This window comes from Papio anubis, unplaced genomic scaffold, assembly GCF_008728515.1.
Source record: "Papio anubis isolate 15944 unplaced genomic scaffold, Panubis1.0 scaffold81, whole genome shotgun sequence".
NCBI lineage: Eukaryota > Metazoa > Chordata > Mammalia > Primates > Cercopithecidae > Papio > Papio anubis.
Window position 1 is genome coordinate 247,249 of NW_022168322.1, and position 17,826 is coordinate 265,074.

At 42.4% G+C, this 17,826-nt stretch overlaps 2 protein-coding genes across 13 annotated transcripts in view; one reads left to right on the forward strand and one right to left on the reverse strand.

Moving 5' to 3' along the window:
- The window catches only part of LOC116268511 (cell cycle progression protein 1), an 89,862-nt gene extending 77,545 nt beyond the window's left edge, over nucleotides 1-12,317 (reverse strand). For 6 of the 12 annotated variants that reach the window (XR_004181834.1, XM_031662616.1, XM_031662620.1 and 3 more), the window contains exon 1: nucleotides 12,161-12,255. The gene's annotated coding sequence lies outside the window, so the exon portion shown is untranslated. Of the gene's footprint in view, nucleotides 1-2,371; nucleotides 2,553-11,785 lie in introns of those variants that run through there. The other 6 variants (XM_031662617.1, XM_031662613.1, XM_031662614.1 and 3 more) reach the window with 6 other exon arrangements.
- Nucleotides 12,318-12,442: 125 nt separating this feature from the next.
- On the forward strand, nucleotides 12,443-17,587 carry LOC116273521 (uncharacterized protein C15orf65). Its single transcript, XM_031662628.1, has 2 exons — nucleotides 12,443-12,731; nucleotides 17,101-17,587. Exons 1-2 carry the CDS (start codon nucleotides 12,714-12,716, stop codon nucleotides 17,446-17,448), a joined length of 366 nt encoding a protein of 121 aa, XP_031518488.1. The 5' UTR covers nucleotides 12,443-12,713; the 3' UTR covers nucleotides 17,449-17,587.
- The last annotated feature ends 239 nt before the right edge of the window (nucleotides 17,588-17,826 follow it).

Below are 17,826 nucleotides of genomic sequence, written 5' to 3' on the forward strand. Positions count from 1 at the left end.
CTCAAAATGTTGGGCGCATACTACAATCAAAGCAAGAAAAAAAATAATAACTTTTTAAGCCCTGTCCTAGACACAATGAATATGAAAGCCCCCTGGCAGTTTGAACCTCCCCATTATAGCTAGAGATCTTAAAATGTTAATCTCATTATGTCATTCCTTTAAAATGTTAAGATTTTCTTCAAGATAATGCCCCAAGCCTTGAATATCAAGTCTTTTATCTCTAGCTTTCATCTCTTTTAATTCATTCCCTCTTTGCCCAACCTTCTCAGTTCCCCTCAAAATGCTTGGCTTTGTCTTTACTCCAGGGCTTTATATATTCTGATCAGTTGCCCGTCCCTTTACCAGCATCCAAACTCCTGTGCTTATCTCAGCTAATGGTTCACTTCCTTTGAGAGCCATCCCTTGACCCCATCCCTAAGACTCTATTATTTTCTGCATCTAGCACTTAATACAGAACATTGTGCTGTAATTGCTTGTTTACCAGCCTATAATGTATTCCCAACACATACTGAGTGAATGCTAAATACATATTAAGCAATCAATAAACAAGAAAGGTAACCACGTCTGGGGGATAGTGCAGTTAATTGTTCTTTACAGAACTCAAAATTAGGCTGGGTGCAGCGGCTCACACCTGTAATCCCAGCACTTTGGGAGACAGAGGCGGGCAGATCACGAGGTCAGGAGTTTGAGACTAACCTGGCCATATAGTGAAACACCATATCTACTAAAAACACAAAAATTAGTCGGGCATGCTGATGCGCACCTGTAGTTTCAGCTACTAGGGAGCCTGAATCAGAAGAATCGCTTGAAACCAGGAGGAGGAGGCTGCAGTGAGCCAAGATCATGCCACTGCACTCCAGCCTGGGCAACAGAGTGAGACTACACCTCCAAAAAAAAAAGAACTCAAAATTCTGGAGAAGTCCATGAGCCTCTCCCATTATTCTGACCATTGGTAAATGTATAAACCCTCCCCTCATTTTAAGAGCTTTACTAATAATTTAGACATAAGAAGAATATAGGACAGCTACAAAGGCTAAGAAATCATACAGTTATAAAACAAAGAATATTTTGTGAAGACAATAAACTTGAAGTTCTGTTTAGGCTCAGGCTTCCTTTTATTCCTCAGAGTAGTTTATTTTAACTCGATCTCCAGTCATATATTTCCAATTGCTTTTGATGTCCACTTGCAGGTCTCTCAAAGTGTTTAACACACAACAGCTACAATACTGAAATCATCTTCTTGCTGCTCCTCCTATTTCTGCTAACTCACAGAATTGCAGTAGCCAAAAACAATATGGCCATTATAAGCAAGAGTCACCACACATTCAGGTCAAAAACCTTAGACTTATGTCGACAAAAAGAGTCAAACCCTGTAAAATATTTGAAGAGATTTATTCTAGGATAGATTTATGCTGGAATAGAGAAGTTTAATTCTAAAAAGGGTGGTCAGCGGAAGCTTCATTGCTAAAGTATATGTGAGCAAAGATTTGAATGAGTGAGGCGCCATTATATACAGTTAACTGGAGGAAGAGCATTTAAGACCAAATGAATAGTAGGTATAAAGTTGGGATCAAAGCTCTACCTTTGAGAAACAGCAAGGAGGCCTGTGTGGATCACCTAGCAGGTGAGAGGAAGACAAGATTAAACACAAGATAATAGGGTGGGCAAGGGGACAGATTGAGTAGGGCTTACAGATCCTAAGATTCCTTTTAAAAAGCATTTTAGCTTTTTACTCTGAGCGAAAACTAAAAGTTACAGACGGGTTTTGAGAAAAGGAATAAAAGATCACTCTGGCTACCTATTGGGACAGAATTGTCGGGGAGCAAAGGCAGAAGCAAGAAGTTCATTTGCGTAGCTACTGTGATAATCCAATTCCAGCACTTTAGGAGGCCGAGGTGGGCGGATCACTTGAGGTTAGGAGTTCACGACCAGCCTGGCCAACATGGTGAAACCCTGTCTCTACTAAAAATACAAAAATTGGCCAGGTGGTATGGTGGATGCCTGTAGTCCCAGCTACTCGGGAGGCTGAGGCAGGAGAATTGCCCGAACCCAGGAGGCGGAGGTTGCAGTGAGCCGCGACCACGCCACTGCACTCTAGCCTAGGAGACAGAACAAGACTCTCATCTTGGAAAAAAAGAAAAAGGAAGAAAAGAAAATCAGTAAATTGATTTAGAGCATTTTAAATCTGAGACTGTTATTATCACATCCAAGAGGAAACATCAAGTAGGTGTCCGGAGACTGAATTCAGGGAAGAGTTATAGACTAAGTAAGTCATTTTAAAACACTTTGGTGGAGGCTGTCAAAATCTATAAGAATAACCAAACAACAATATCAATTTTACCTCATAAAATATAACTGGAGTGAGTATTACCTGATATGACAGTGCCCCTCATCATTCCTGAGTAGCTACATTTTACTATGAAAAAGGTAAGGTTTCCATCACCATATCTTCTAGAACTAGACAAGATAGAGAAGAATGGGAGCATTATTCTCCCACACGTCTACAATTCCGAAGTGAGGCAACCAACAGGATATAGGCAAAGGCCCCAAAGTGCAGCTGTACTGTCACGTGACCAAAGATAAGAGTCATTTTGGAGTGCTTTTAAGAACGTATTTCTAAAATGCTTTTCAAAAGGTCTGGGTCTTTTACCTCCGCCAAAGGATACGAAAATGTCTGCTTTAAAATACATCACTTGAGAAAGGGAAGAGGATACAAGATCCCAACTAATGAAAACTTTTTTTTTTTTGAGACAGAGTCTCACTCTGTCTTCAGGCTACAGTGCAGTGGCGTGATCTCGGCTCACTGCAACCTCTACTTCCCAGGTTCAAGAGATTATCCTGCCTCAGCCTCCCAAGTAGCTGGGATTACAGGCACGCACCACCATGCCCAGTTAATTTTTGTACTTTTAGTAGAGATGGATTTCACCATGTTGGCCAGGATGGTCTCGATCTCTTGACCTCGTGATCTGCCTGCCTCAGCCTCCTAAAGTGCTGGGATTACAGGTGTGAACCACTGTGCCAGGCATGAAAACTTTCTGAAAGTCTACTTTTTGTCTAATAAACCTATGGAAATATTTCAAATGAGCCTATCCTCATGTGGAACATGAAACTGCATTTATTCATTCAACATATGATTATTGAGTACCTACTATGTGCCATGAACTCTTCTAAGTCCTGAAGACACAGGACTGAAAGAAAGAAAACAAAAACAAAAGAAAAACCTCCCGTGAAGAAAAGTACTTTTTAAAGACAGAGTGAGCCAGCTGGTGCCCAGTGCCATGGAGAAAAAAGTGAGGGCACAGTAGGGGTGGGGATGGTGCAAGAACTGGAATGTTAAATAGGATGGTTAGGGAAGGCCTCCTTGAGGTGCTGAAAACAGTTGTGAAGAATGAATGAGTAGTTTTCCATCTTTTTTGTGCCTGAACACAACTGAGATTTAGTTATATGGAATGAAACACCTAGAGATAAGCTAAATATTAAAAAGACCAACTGTTAGGCCGGGCATAGTAGCTCATGCCTCTAATCCCAGCACTTTGGGAGGCCGAGGCAGGTGGATCACCTGAGGTCAGGAGTTCGAGACCAGCTTGACCAACATCGTGAAACCCTGTCTCTACTAAATACAAAAAATCACTCGGGAGTGGTGGCACGCACGTGTAATCCCAGCTACTTGGGTGGCTGAGGCAGGAGAATCACCTGAACCCGGGAGGTGGAGGTTTCAGTGAACCAAGATTGAGCCATTGTACTCCAGCCTATGCAACAAGAGCAAGAAACTCTGTCCCAAAAAAAAAAAAAAAAAAAAAAAAAAAAAGAAAAAAAAAAAAGGCTGAGCATAGTGGCACATGCCTGTAATCCCAGCATTTTGGGAGGCCGAGGCAGGTGGATCACCTGAGGTCGGGAGCTCGAGACCAGCCTAGACAACATGGTGAAACCCCGTCTCTACTACAAATACAAAAAAAAAAAAAAAAAAAATTAGCCGGGCCTGGTGGTGGGCACCTATAGTCTCAACTACTCAGGAGGCTGAGGCAGAAGAAGCGCTTGAACCCAGTGAGCCAAGATTGTGCCACTGCACTCCAGCCTGGGTGACACAGCAAGACTTCCGTCAATCAAACTGAATTAATATCTAAAAAATCAAAATGAAACTGATAAAACAGATCCTTAAGAAGCAGATGTCTGTAACTCATGAGAAATAGGTGGAGCCTTCAGAGAGTAATTCAAATTATCTAGGTAAAAGGGACTGGAAAGTGAAGACATTCCAAAAGGTAGAGAAAGTAGAAAGCCCAACAGCACAGACAACTGACGTTCTAAGAACTCCATGAAAAGCCACAGGTCGGGCCCGGTGGCTTATGCCTGTAATTCCAATACTTTGGGAGGCAGAGCTGGGCAAATTGCTTGAACTCACAAGTTTGAGACCAGCCTGGGAAACATGGTGAAGCCCCATCTCTATTAAAAATACAACAAATGAGCCAGGCATGGTAGCTCACACCTGTAATCCCAGCACTTTGGGAGGATCACTTGAGACCAGCCTGGCGTCTCTACTAAAAATACAAAGCTAGGCATGGTGGCAGGAGCCTGTAATCCCAGCTACTTGGGAGGCTGAGGCACGAGAACTGCTTGAACCCAGAAAGCGGAGGTTGCAGTGAGCCGAGGTAACACCACCGCACTCCAGCCTGGACAACAAAGCGAGACTCTGTCTCAAAACAAACAAACAAAAAGGCTGGACGTTGAGTCACACCTATAATCCCAGCTGAAGTGGGTGGATCATGAGGTCAGGAGTTCAAGATCAGCCTGACCAACATGGTGAAACCCCATCTCTACTAAAATACAAAAGTTAGCCAGGCGTGGTAGTACGTGCCTGTAATCCCAGCTACTTGGGAGGCTGAGGCAGGAGAATCACTTGAGGCTGGGAGGCAGGGGTTGCAGTGAGCCGAGATCACACCACTGCACTAAGTTCTGGGTTACAGAGCCAGATTCCATCTCAAAAATAAATAAATAAGGCCAGGAGCACTCCAGTGAAACTCCATCTCAAAAAACAACTAAAACAACTATAGATATTGCTAAATTGCTCTCCCAAAGGTAGTACAAAGTTGCTGCCAACAACATATGAAAGTACCTATTTCTCCACAATCCCACCAACAGAGTAACAACCATCTTTAATTTCTGCTCATCTCATGAGCAAAATAATGAATTCCTTAATCTGCACTTCCCAGAAGACTTCAGTGGGGCTGTGCATCTTGTGTTGACTGGCTATCCTCATCTCCTTTTCTGTGAAGCATCTATATTCATGTGTTCACTTTCCTATCAGATTATCATTACTGATTTGTAGTTCTTTTCAAGTTGGGTCACGAATTAATGTTCTAGCATGCTTCAAACATTTTTAAAGTATCTTCTACTATGTTTCAAATTTTATACAGTCAATGTAGAGGCTGGAAAACAGGGTGTCCTTTATAGTATCTAGATTTCGTATCTTGTTTTAGAAAGCTTTTCCTGCTCCCGAGATTATAAAATTATTCTCCTATATTTTCTACTAATACTTCCAGAGTTTTTGGCTTTTACATTTAGCTGTTTAATTCATGCATTTAGATTTTTTTTTCTTTTGGTGTGAAGTGAAAATTAAACCAAATATTGAATATTCCATACTTTTTCTATAATTTGAAATGCCACCTTTTGTCATATAAAGTCCCACACATTTATTAATCCATTTCTGTGTTCTCCATTCTGTTCCACTGATCTATTTTCTATTCCTGAACCACTACAACGCTGTTTTAATTACTGTGGTATGCAACAGCTTTCTATAGTGCCATTTTTCAAACTTCCCTGTCCCTCCCTAAAAACACACTACTGCCAGGTGCAGTGGCTTATGCCTGTAATCCCAGCACTTTGGGAGACCGAGGCAGGCGAATCACCTGAGGTCAGGAGTTCAAGACTAGCCTGGCCAACATGGCAAAACTCTGTCTCTACTAAAAATACAAAAATTAGCCAGGTGTGGTGGTGCATGCCTGTAATCCCAGCTACTCGGGAGGCTGAGGCAGGAGAATGGCGTGAACCCGGGAGGCGGAGCTTACAGTGAGCCTAGATCACGCCCCTGCACTCCAGCCTGGGCGACAGAGCAAGACTCCGTCTAAAAAAGAAAAAAAAAGAAAAAAAAAAGATCCATTTGAGTATTAAAAACAATAGCTACTTCCTATTGTCAAACTAGACTGATGACCTTTCTTACACTTATAGAAGTGAGATTAAAACAAATCAAAACCAAAATTAAAAGCTCAATCACAGAAGTACACTCCAGTTTCGGGACATTCAATGCAACAGAGTGCAAAGTCACAGTCAGGAGAGGAGCCGCGTTTCCTTCAGTCTGGAAAAAGCCACCAAGTTCTACCAAGAAACCAAATGAATACCCCACTTGACTTTTTTTCTTCATCAAACTTCCCAGTCAAAAAGTATTTATCCCATCATCACACTTCAAATATATAAGTGCTTCATGTAAATGCACTTATGCAGTACAATAACACTTCACCTGAGTAGGTAACTCCGTGACTTACAAAGCAATTTCATTTTCGTATCTGATTTCATCATCACAAATACCCCCATAAAGGCAGCTTGCTATTATTTACAAATTCCAAATGAAAATGAACAGAAAATTATAAATAATCACTTGCTCAACATCATTAAAAAGTCTCTGATTTCCAACCCAATGCTCTTTTTACATTTCAACACGCTGGCAATATGAACCAGAAGTAAGATTTTGTAAGATTTTAAAAGAATAGTGATTTAGATAAGTACTGAAAAAAAAAAAAAAAAAAAAAAAGATTTCAGGCTTCCTGTGATGACAGAAAAAAAAAAACTTAACTCACACTTCTTATTTTCTAATACTTCCTCAGGTAATTCAAGAGCTTTCCACACATTAAATGCCCTTTGGGGAAAAAAATCCCTTTATTCATCACTTAATTGTAATCCTTCCCATATTATAGGGCTGAATTTAATCTTAGAACTCAAATTGAGAGAAAATACGGCCAAGTTTATCTGGTACAATACATTGCAAACGACCTTTGAAACCAAGTGTTTTAGCCTAGTTAAAATTATGGAACTGTCAGGAAGGAAATGTGTGAAAATGTAATCCTTTATCACTGACAATACTGCAACTTCCTCATCTTCACCACAAAGAAACAAACATAATTCAGCCTCCAACAGTTCTGCATTGTTAGATGAGTCTGCATTTTTTGTTTAAAGTACCTTGGGCTTAACAGGCCTTGCTGCTGTGTTCATGTTCTTAACATGTTCAAAAACGACTACTTCCATGATTTTAGCAGTTCATATACACCTAATTTTTTAAAGTCTTTCTTTATCTTGAATAAGAATATAATTATACAACCCATACAACAACACACTGTGGAAGGAGTTAGTAAATCAGACACGTTAATCAATTTGGAATTTTTCTTATGCCCTGTGAATAGACCCAAAGCCTAATAACATATTGAGCCAACTCAGTACACAGAATATACAAAATTATAAGATAAAAAAATATTGAAAAGAAACTGACATTTGCAGTAGGCAAGCTCCAAAGAAGGCAACGTAAGAAAATAAAGTATGAACACCGTAACCTGAAAAACAACAGTGTTAAAAGTGTTTTTTCTAAAACACTTGAATAGATTTTTTTTTAATCAAGTGTCAACTGACACTTGGCGTTAAGGTAAACCCCCTTAATTTTTAAGAGGCAGATAGTAGCAAAAAAAATGTACTGTATATTAATATGGAAAAACAATGTAGCCCTTTACAACAGAAAACAAAATGTGGACTAACGATTGATTACACTATTTACCAGTCCATATCCAATATAACCATAACAAAAAATAAAACAAAAACAGACATAAGCCAAAATATCAAACATATAAAACATGGTACTCAAAGTGATTCAATGTTAACAAGTTTAAGATTGTCCAGCCTTAAGTGAAGAAAAGCTAAGCACTTTTGCCTCTGATTTCACTGTACAAGGTGAAAAGAAACCAGATCAAAAGATGGGATGCATAGGCCAGACATGGAGTTCTCATGCCTGTATCCAACCCTGGGAGACTAAGGCAGGAAAATCGCTTGAACCCAGGAGTTCAGAGACCAGCCTGGGCAACATAGCAAGACCCTGCTTCTATATAACATTTTAAAATTAGGGCCGGGCGCGGTGGCTCACACCTGTAATCCCAGCACTTTGGGAGGCCCAGGCAAGTGGATCACAAGTTCAGGAGATCGAGACCATCCTGGCCATCATGGTGAAATCCAACCTCTACTAAAAATACAAAAATTAGCCAGGCATGGTGGTGTGTGCCTGTAATCTCAGCTACTCGGGACGCTGACGCCAAGAGAATTGCTTGAACCTGGGAGGTGGAGGTTACAGTGAGCTGAGATCACGCCTGGGTGACAGAGTGAGACTCCATCTCAAAGAAAAAAAAAGAAAAAACTTAAAAAATTAGGCTGGGTACAGTGGCTCACACCTGTAATCCCAGCACTTTGGGAGGCCAAGGTGGACAGATCACTTGAGGCCAGGACTTCACAACCAGCCTGGCCAACATGGCAAAATCCAGTCTCTACTAAAAATACAAAAATTAGGTCGGGGCAGTGGTTCACACCTGTAATCCCAGCACTTTGGGAGGCCGAGGCGGGTGGACCACCAGAGGTCGGGAGTTCGAGACCAGCCTGACCAACATGGAAAAACTCTGTCTCTACTAAAAATACAAAATTAGCCGGGCGTGGTGGCGCATGCCTGTAATCCCAGCTACTCAGGAAACTGAGACGGAAGAATCACTTGAACCCAGGGGGCGGAGGTTGCGGTGAGCTAAGATCTTGCCACAGCACTCCAGCCTAGGCAACAAGAGCGAAACTCCATCTCAAAAAAAAAAAAAAATTAGAGGGGCATGGTGTCACATGTCTGTAATCCCAGCTACTCGGAGGCTACGGCACAAGAATCATGCTTGAACCCAGCTTGAATCACACTGTAATCCCAGCTACTAGGAGGCAGAGGTTGCAGTGAGCCAAGGCTGAGCTACCATATAATAGAGCAGGATTCTGTCTCAAAAAAAATACATTAAACAGACCTAGGCCTGGTGACATGTGCCTGTGGCCCCAGCTATTTGGGAGGCTGGGTTGGGAGGATCACTTGAGCCCAGAAGACTGCAGTAACTCGTGTCCAGGCCACTGCACTCCAGACTAGGTGACAGAGCAAGACATCTTCTCCAAAAAATAAAATGAGATCTACAAATGCTACTCATTGTCAGATCTGTTATTTTCTTCCAGTCCAACTAATTCATTTATTGTCCCTACTCTCCAAATAATTTACGCTTAAATTAATATAGTCTGCAGATGTAACAACAGGGACTTTGCCTGTGTTTTTTACTGTTACTGCTTATTTGGATTTTTTGAGATAGTCTCATTCTGTCACCCAGGCTAGAGTGCAGTGGCATGATCTTGGCTCACTGCAACTTCTGCCTCCCAGGTTCAAGCGATTCTACTGCCTCAGCCTCCCAAATAGCTGGGATTACAGGCACCTGCCACCACGCCCGGCTAATTTTTGTATTTTTAGTCAAGATGGGGTTTTAGCCGGGCGCGGTGGCTCACGCCTGTAATCCCAGCACTTTGGGAGGGTGAGGCGGGCGGATCACGAGGTCAGGAGATCGAGATCATAGTGAAACCCTGTCTCTACTAAAAATACAAAAAATTGGCTGGGCGCGGTGGCTCAAGCCTGCAATCCCAGCACTTTGGGAGGCCGAGATGGGCGGATCACGAGGTCAGGAGATCGAGACCATCCTGGCTAACACGGTGAAACCCCGTCTCTACTAAAAACATAAAAAATGAGCCGGGCGTGGTGGCGGCGCCTCTGGTCCCAGCTACTCGGGAGGCTGAGGCAGGAGAATGGCGGGAACCCGGGAGGCGGAGCTTGCAGTGAGCTGAGATCCGGCCACTGCACTCCAGCCTGGGCGACAGAGCGAGACTCCGTCTCAAAAAAAAAAAAAAAAAAGACGGGTTTTTGCCATGTTGGCCAGGCTGGTCTTGAAGTCCTGACCTCAAGTGATCTGCCTGCCTTGGCTTCCCAAAGTCCTGGGATTACAGGCATAAACCACCGCAGTAGGCCCTTATTTTCTTTTTAAAGTAATGTTCACAGAGTCCATAACTGGAATTGCTGCCTTTTTTTTTTTTTTTTTTGCATAAGGGGGGTGCTTTCCACTAGAAAGTGAAAAAAATGATATACAAACTCTCAAAGTGCTGTTAATACTTGCATCCTTTTTTAAAAGTTTTTTCTACAGAAAACTTGAAAAGTACAGGAAAGTACAAGAAAAATCATTTCTAGTTTCACTATCTACACTTTCATAAGTGTGAATAGCCTTTATTTCTTTTCTGGTTTTTTTTTTTTTGGTTTTTGGTTTTTTGTTTTTTTTTTGAGATAGTCTCACTGTGTCACCCAGATTGGAGTGCAGTGGCCAGATCTTGGCTCACTGCAACCTCCACCTCCGGGTTCAAGTAATTCTCCTGCCTCAGCCTCCCAAGTAGCTGGGATTACAGGCGCACGCCACCACGCCCAGCTAATTCTTGTATTTTTAGTAGAGACAGGTTTTCACCTTGTTGTCCAGGCTGGTCTCGAACTCCTGACCTCAGGTGATCCACCTGTATGGGCCTCCCAAAGTGCTGGGATTACAGGCATGAGCCACCGTTCTGGGCCCTTTAAGTCATTTCTAAAAGAATTATGTTCACTTTTTGTTCCATGGTTTACAAAATTGCAATTACACTATTTTCTAAATGGTTTTCATATAAGAACAAGTATTTCCCACACCTTTAAATTGTATTTGGGCTGATTTTTAATACTTTTTTGATTGAAATTCCGTCCTTAGCGTAAAAGGTTAAAAATTATGAATTAAGGCTGGGCGCGGGGGTTCACGCCTGTAATCCCAGCACTTTGGGAGGCCGAAGCCGGCGGATCACGAGGTCAGGAGTTCGAGACCAGCCTGGCCAACATGGTGAGACCCCCGTCTCTACTAAAAATACAAAAATTAGCCAGGCGTGGTGGCGGGCACCTGTAATCCCAGATACTCGGGAGGCTGAGGCAGGAGAATCGCTTGAAACCGGAAGGCAGAGGTTGCAGTGAGCCGAGATCGCGCCACTGCACTCCAGCCTGGGCAACAAGAGCGAAAGCCCGTCTCAAAAAAAAAAAAAAATTATGCATAAAAATAATACCCTCACCATCTCCATCTTCCGCTATATGACCTGAGCTCAGAAAACAACAGTAAACCATTCACATTGGGTGTGTGTGATAAATACCCAGAGACGTGTGGGGCCCAATAAGATTCTAATCTTAAAAGATACGATGCGTTAATTGCGACATTTCAAGCACTAACCTGTAGACTGGAGGAGACAAATCTAAAATTCATAGTACTATAGTTAGCTATTCTAGCTACAAGAATTCCCCACTGTGTTTTTCAATAAAAGTAGAGCAGAACAGTACACATCTCATCACTCAACAAAATACCTTACTTGGAGCTCCCAATAGTGCTAAACATAACGCGTACAAGGCACTGCATAAGGCAGCTGCTAATGAGGACAAATCGGTTAGGAAGACCAAAGCTAAAGGAGGCCAGTGAGTTGGAGAAGGGTATGGAGAGGTATTTGATCATCATCAGGCTGGCGTGCCAGCGGAAGTAGCCGGGCATTATTTAATATTTAATCTTTCTATTCCTGACATCACGGGGGCTCAAACGTCATCAAAAGACAGGCTGGCATTAAACCCGGCAGGGTGACGCACATAACATCTTACCATATGGATTTTCATCAGTCCAGACCGACCAGCACCTCAGAGCCTGCCCAGTGAAGGAAGGAGGGTGCCCCAGGCCGTCCGCTCTCCCACTGTTGGCGCGCAGCTCAGTATAGCACACGGGGTTTGGAGGCTGCAAGACCACCGGACCGGATGCCCCAGGGGCCAGCTCGGGCCTCCGGGACTGTGGACTCGCGCACGGCCCGAGGAGGTCGCCCGTGCGGCCGCTGACGCCAGGCGTCAAGTCCCCGCCCGAGCAGCCCCAGCCTAGGAGGCGGACCACGCCACTGCTCCTCTACGGAGCCGAAGGTGTCGGCCAGGGACTCAGACAGTCGGCACAAACCCCCTCCCGGGGTCTAAGCCCTCCTAGTACAGTACCTGAAGGGGCAACGCCACCTCCGCCCAATTGTGCTGGCTGCCCCAGTGGCGGCGGTCACAGCTCGGGCGCCAATGACGCCTCTTATAAAAACAACAACCTGCTCGCAGGCGTCTGCAGCCCACAGGCGGTGACCGGCTGGGGGCCGCAGTGCATGCCGTGACGCGTAGTCCCGTTTGCGCCTCCTGCCAGGCACCGGTGAAGAGAAGAACTACCACTCCCGAAGAGGAGCGCAGGGCGCCGCCGGGCGGCTGCAGGAAGCTGGGCCGGGCGGCCGCAGATCCCCACAACATCCGGGAGCCGGCGACCACTTCCAGTTGCTATGGATACGAGTTGCAACCTCCAGAAAGGATTCGTGGTTTCACCGGGAAAACAACTCCCCGGATTAAACGGATAGGTTTACACATACTGATCCACCCAGCTATTCATCTTCTATTTGCTGCTTTAATTGGGTTGCGGTTAAAACGCCACGTCCCTAGGCGTTCACCGGCTTTCTTGCCATCTACTGCATGCAAACTGACTTTGCCGAAAAAATTAACAAAGAAAATAGCGAAAATGACAGACCGCGACTGGGTGAGTTTAGGCAGAGGGATAGATGTTTGGGAATGTTGGTATTCGTTGGTATAATTTGAGGCACCACCTACTCCTACCAATCCCAACCCCACAACCCCGAAAAACACTTTACAAGGCAGCTACTGAGCTTTTTCATTTACACATGTAAATGTACGTTTCCTTAAATCCGAATAGCCTCTAAAGGTGTAAAGACCATCGGGATTGTATGCACTCATACCCTACTGCAAACTGTTAGTGATGGTTTTGAACAAGAAAAACGTACTTTGTTAATTGTATACTTAAATTGTACTTTGTCAAAGAAGGGAGTTGTTTTAAAAAAGGATATGGTGACCGGGCGCGGGGCTCACGCCTGCAATCCCAGTAATTTGGGAGGCCGAGGCGGGTGGATCACCTGAGGTCAGGAGTTCGAGACCAGCCGGACCTACATGATGAAACTCCGTCTCTACTAAATACAAAAAATTAGCCGGGAGAGATGGCGCGCGCCTGTAATCCTAGCTACTTGGGAGGCTGAGGCAGGAGAATCGCTTGAACCTGGGAGGCAGAGGTTGCAGTGAGATGAGACTGCGCCACTGAACTGCAGCCAGGGCAACAAGAGCGAAAGATATCTTACATTTATATTCACTCTTTACAGAAGCAATGAAAAGTTTAGGTTTCATTCTCTGTCCCCTAATTGTGGTAAAAGTAAATCAATAAATGAAAAAATAAATAATAAACGTAAACATTAGCAAGGAAGATGGTGGGCCTGAGCAGAGACAAAAGAGTGCCTCAAAATTAGACCTTTTTTATTTTTGCTTTTCTATTAACTATATTTAACATCAACAGTGACATCAAAAAAATCTTAATTTTATAGTTACAGCTTCTGCGATGGGCATTATTAACTAATGACTTGTTTTCATTTATCTTTTTAAGTATATATTTATCTATACCGAAGGACTTCAAAAAGTCAAGGTGGTCTGGCTTTCTCTAACTTTAACTGAAAATTAAATTACTAAGAAAGCTAATACCAGCTACTGGTAGATTTTTATACCTTTCAAGCCACTTTCACAGGCCAATTTTAAGATGTAATTTCTTCTGTAAAATTATTTACAATTTTAACCTTTTTATCATTTAATAAAAGTTGTTGACATATGTGGCAGATAATTTAAACTCATCCTTTTATCATTCTTTGTATTGGCTGTTTGTTTCGTTCTTAATTGTAGTCAATTTGAACTCCACATTTTAAGAATATCAGGTTTGAAGAAGGTGAAACCCAAATAAGAAAACTGCAGTGGTTGTCTATGATGTAAAGTATAAAGCAATGGGCCTTTTGTTTCAGAATCTATAAACATTTGTGAATTATCCTGGAAATCTAAAAAAATTTTAATTTAGGATTTAACTTTTCCAGATTTTGCGGTACTAATTATGCCAACAAAGTTTATCAGCTAATTTGTCTTCTGTTTTGACTAGATTTCATTTTCTGCATTATGTTTTGAGCCAAAGCTGATTGGAATTCTAGAACCAGTAGTTAAGGAAGGTCATTTGATGACAAAAAGAGTTCTCAGCTGGGCGCTGTGGCTCACGCCTATAATCCCAGCATTTAGGACCCAGTATTTTGGGAGGCCGATGCAGGCGAATCACCTGAGGACAGGAGTTCGAGACCAGCCTGACCAACATGCAGAAACCCCATCTCTACTAAACATACAAAATTAGCTGGGTGTGGTGACGCATGCCTATAATCCCAGCTACCTGGGAGGCTGAGGCAAGAGAATCACTTGAACCGGGGAGGTGGAGGTTGCAGTGAGCCAAGATCATGCCATTGCACTCCAGCCTAGGCAACAAGAGTGAAACTCCATCTCAAAAAAAAAAAAGAGTTCTCAGTGACTGAAGGAGATAGTATTAATAACAACAACAAATCTACAAGTTGCCCTGGGCAACCTGCTTAGGTGCCCATAAAAGTAAATTACAGTGGTACTTTTCCCCACAAGTCACAGGGCCGCCACCTTCTACCTATAAAGCTTTCCCCTGTGCTGAGGAAACCTAGAAAATTGGAGAAAAGCTGATCAGTTGAGATACCATCAAAATTTTATGATTCTTATGATTTACTATTATCCAGTATCTGTGTTGTTAATATTTAAAACAAATTAATAAGCAGTATCAAAAAGAATAAACAGCAAGATCTGATGAGAATAACATTGATGACGCTTAGTGAACCTGAGTTCTATTTCCAGCTTTGCCAACTACAAACGTATGAGTATTAAGTGAATATTAGCAAACCATATTTGCTAATATAAGGTGTTATTAACCTGTAAATTTCAGAACTGATTCTGGAAGATCATACATTGAGGTAAACCTGCAAAAAAGAAAATAATAAAATCTGGTGAGGCCTGGTGGCTCATGACTGTAGTCCCAGCACTTTGGAAAGCCGAGGCAGGCAGATCATCTGAGGTCAGGAGTTCAAGAACAGCCTGACCAACATGGTGAAACCCCATTTCTACTAAAAACACAAAAATTAGCCAGGTGTGTTGGCAGGCACCTGTAGTCCCAGCTACTCTGGAGGCTGAGGCAGGGGAATCACTTGAACCTGGGACACAGAGGTTACAATGAGCTGAGACTACACCACTGCACTCCAGCCTAGACGACAGAGCAAAACTCCATCTCAAAAAATAAAATAAAATAGTGATAAAAATTGATTTCATTTGGCCAGGCGCGGTGGCTCACACCTGTAATCCCAACATTTTGGGAAGCCGAGGCAGGTGGATCACTTGGTCAGGAGTCCAAGACCAGCCTGGCCATCATGGTGAACCCCCATCTCTACTAAAAATACAAAAATTAGGCTGGGAGGTAGTTCACACTTGTAATTCCAGCACTTTGGGAGGCTGAGGCGGGCGGATCACCTGAGGTTGGGAGTTCAAGACCAGGCTGACTAACATGGAGAAACCCCATCTCTACTAAAAATACAAAATTAGCTGGGCATGGTGGTACATGCCTGTAATCCCAGCTACTTGGGAGGCTGAGGCAGGAGAATTGCTTGAACCCGGGAGGCGGAGGTTGCAGTGAGCCAAGATTGCACCATTGCAGTCCAGCCTGGATGACAGAGCGAGACTCTGTCTCAAAAAAGAAACACACAAAACAAAACAAACAAATCTGCTCCATCTCCATGCTACCACCTACTATATATTGTCATCATTACTCACATGGACTATTGCAGCTCCTCACCACATTCACACAGGCCCTAACAACAGCCAAAGTAATTTTACTAGAATTATATTACATCATGTCACACCTCTCCTTAAAACCCTTCAATAGCTTTCCATTGCTTTTACAATAAAGGTTCAGATTTTAAACACAGTCAACAAAACCCTGAGAGATCTGACCCCTGGCTCTCTATTCTGATCTCATGACATTTTCACCCTAATTTATTTGACTTGCCATACTTTGTCCCCACCTCTATCTTTTACTTCCTTGCTTTATAGTCAATCTTAGATTGAATGGTACTTCATTGGCATGGCTTTCCCTAACCCCCAGCACTAGATTAGAACCCCCATTGTGTCTCCATTAATATGTTGTATTTTTTTTCTTCATAGCAGTTATCACAATTGTAATTATTCAGTTAGCTGTGTAATTAGTTGCTTAATGGCTGCCCACATACCCAGGCTAACCCTGGATGTTTATCTTTTTCCTTTTTCACTCTAAAATAAAGCTGTACTTCCTCTTCTAACTATGACTTTTCAGATTTTCCCTATGATTTACAGACTTTTCAATAAATTCTCATAGTTGTAGTACAGAATGTTTAAAAAGCTACCTTATGCATATTTTTGACAAGTTCACTCTGTGTACAGGTGTATGTGATTTTAAGGGTAGTCTTCAATGTCAAGAGAAGAGACCACCAAACAGGCTTTGTGTGAGCAATAAAGCTTTTTAATCACCTGGGTGCAGGCGGGCTGAGTCCGCGATCGGAGATAGGGGTGGGGCCGTTTTATAGGATTTGGGTTGGTAATGGAAAATTACAGACAAAGGGGGTTATTCTCTGGCGGGCAGGGGTGGGGGTCACAAGGTGCTCAGTGGGGGAGGTTCTGAGCCAGGAGAGTGAATGTCACAAGGTAATGTCATCAGTTAAGGCAGGAACCGGCCATTTTCACTTCTTTTGTGATTCTTCACTTGCTTCGGGCCATTTTCACTTCTTTTGTGGTTCTTCACTTGCTTCAGGCCATGTGGATGTATACGTGCAGGTCACAGGGGATATGATGGCTTAGCTTGGACTCAGAGGCCTGACATTCAATCCCCTCAAGAGAACAGAATTTCTAAAAAAGGGAAGTGGGTGGGACTGAATTTTATTTTATTTTTTTCAGAACTTTAAAATGGAGAATGATTTTATATGTTTGTTTTTTAGGACAAGAAAAGTACTTCACTTTCAAATTTAGACACAGAAATGAAATCTGAACAACTGCCTCCTTGTGTGAACCCTGGCAATCCTGTGTTTTCATGTATGTTGGATCCGAAGACACTCCAGACAGCCACCTCACTATCAAAACCTCAGATGATTATGTATAAAACCAATTCAAGTCATTATGGTGAATTTCTACCTATGCCACAGTTTTTCCCCTGCAAATATACTCCAAAGGAGCAAGTATTTTCAAGCCATATCAGAGCAACTGGATTTTATCAAAATAACACTCTAAATACTGCACCTGACAGAACCAGAACTCTTGATTTTCCTAATATTCAACACACTCTATGAAAATACATTTCTTTGTATATTGAAAAGAAAATATACTCGGGAAAAATGAGTGTTAAATCTAAGGGTAGAATACCTAATTGAGATAAAAAGTTTATAATCAATTTTTAAAATAAGTTAAATAAAGTATTTCAACTGATAACTGAATGACAATGACTTTTTAAATGAAAATATGTTCAAAATAGCAAAATAAAAGGTAGCAAGTGTTAGTCCATGTAATCCAAAAGCTTCAAAAGCCTTTCATATTTTATTTACTTATCTATTGAGTCTACTTATCAAGACAGAGGAACACGGGAGCTGTAAGGAAAAAAATGATTTAAGGAAGATTCTGACCAACAATTTCACACTTTGGTTTTTTTTTTTGTTTTTTTTTGTTTTTTT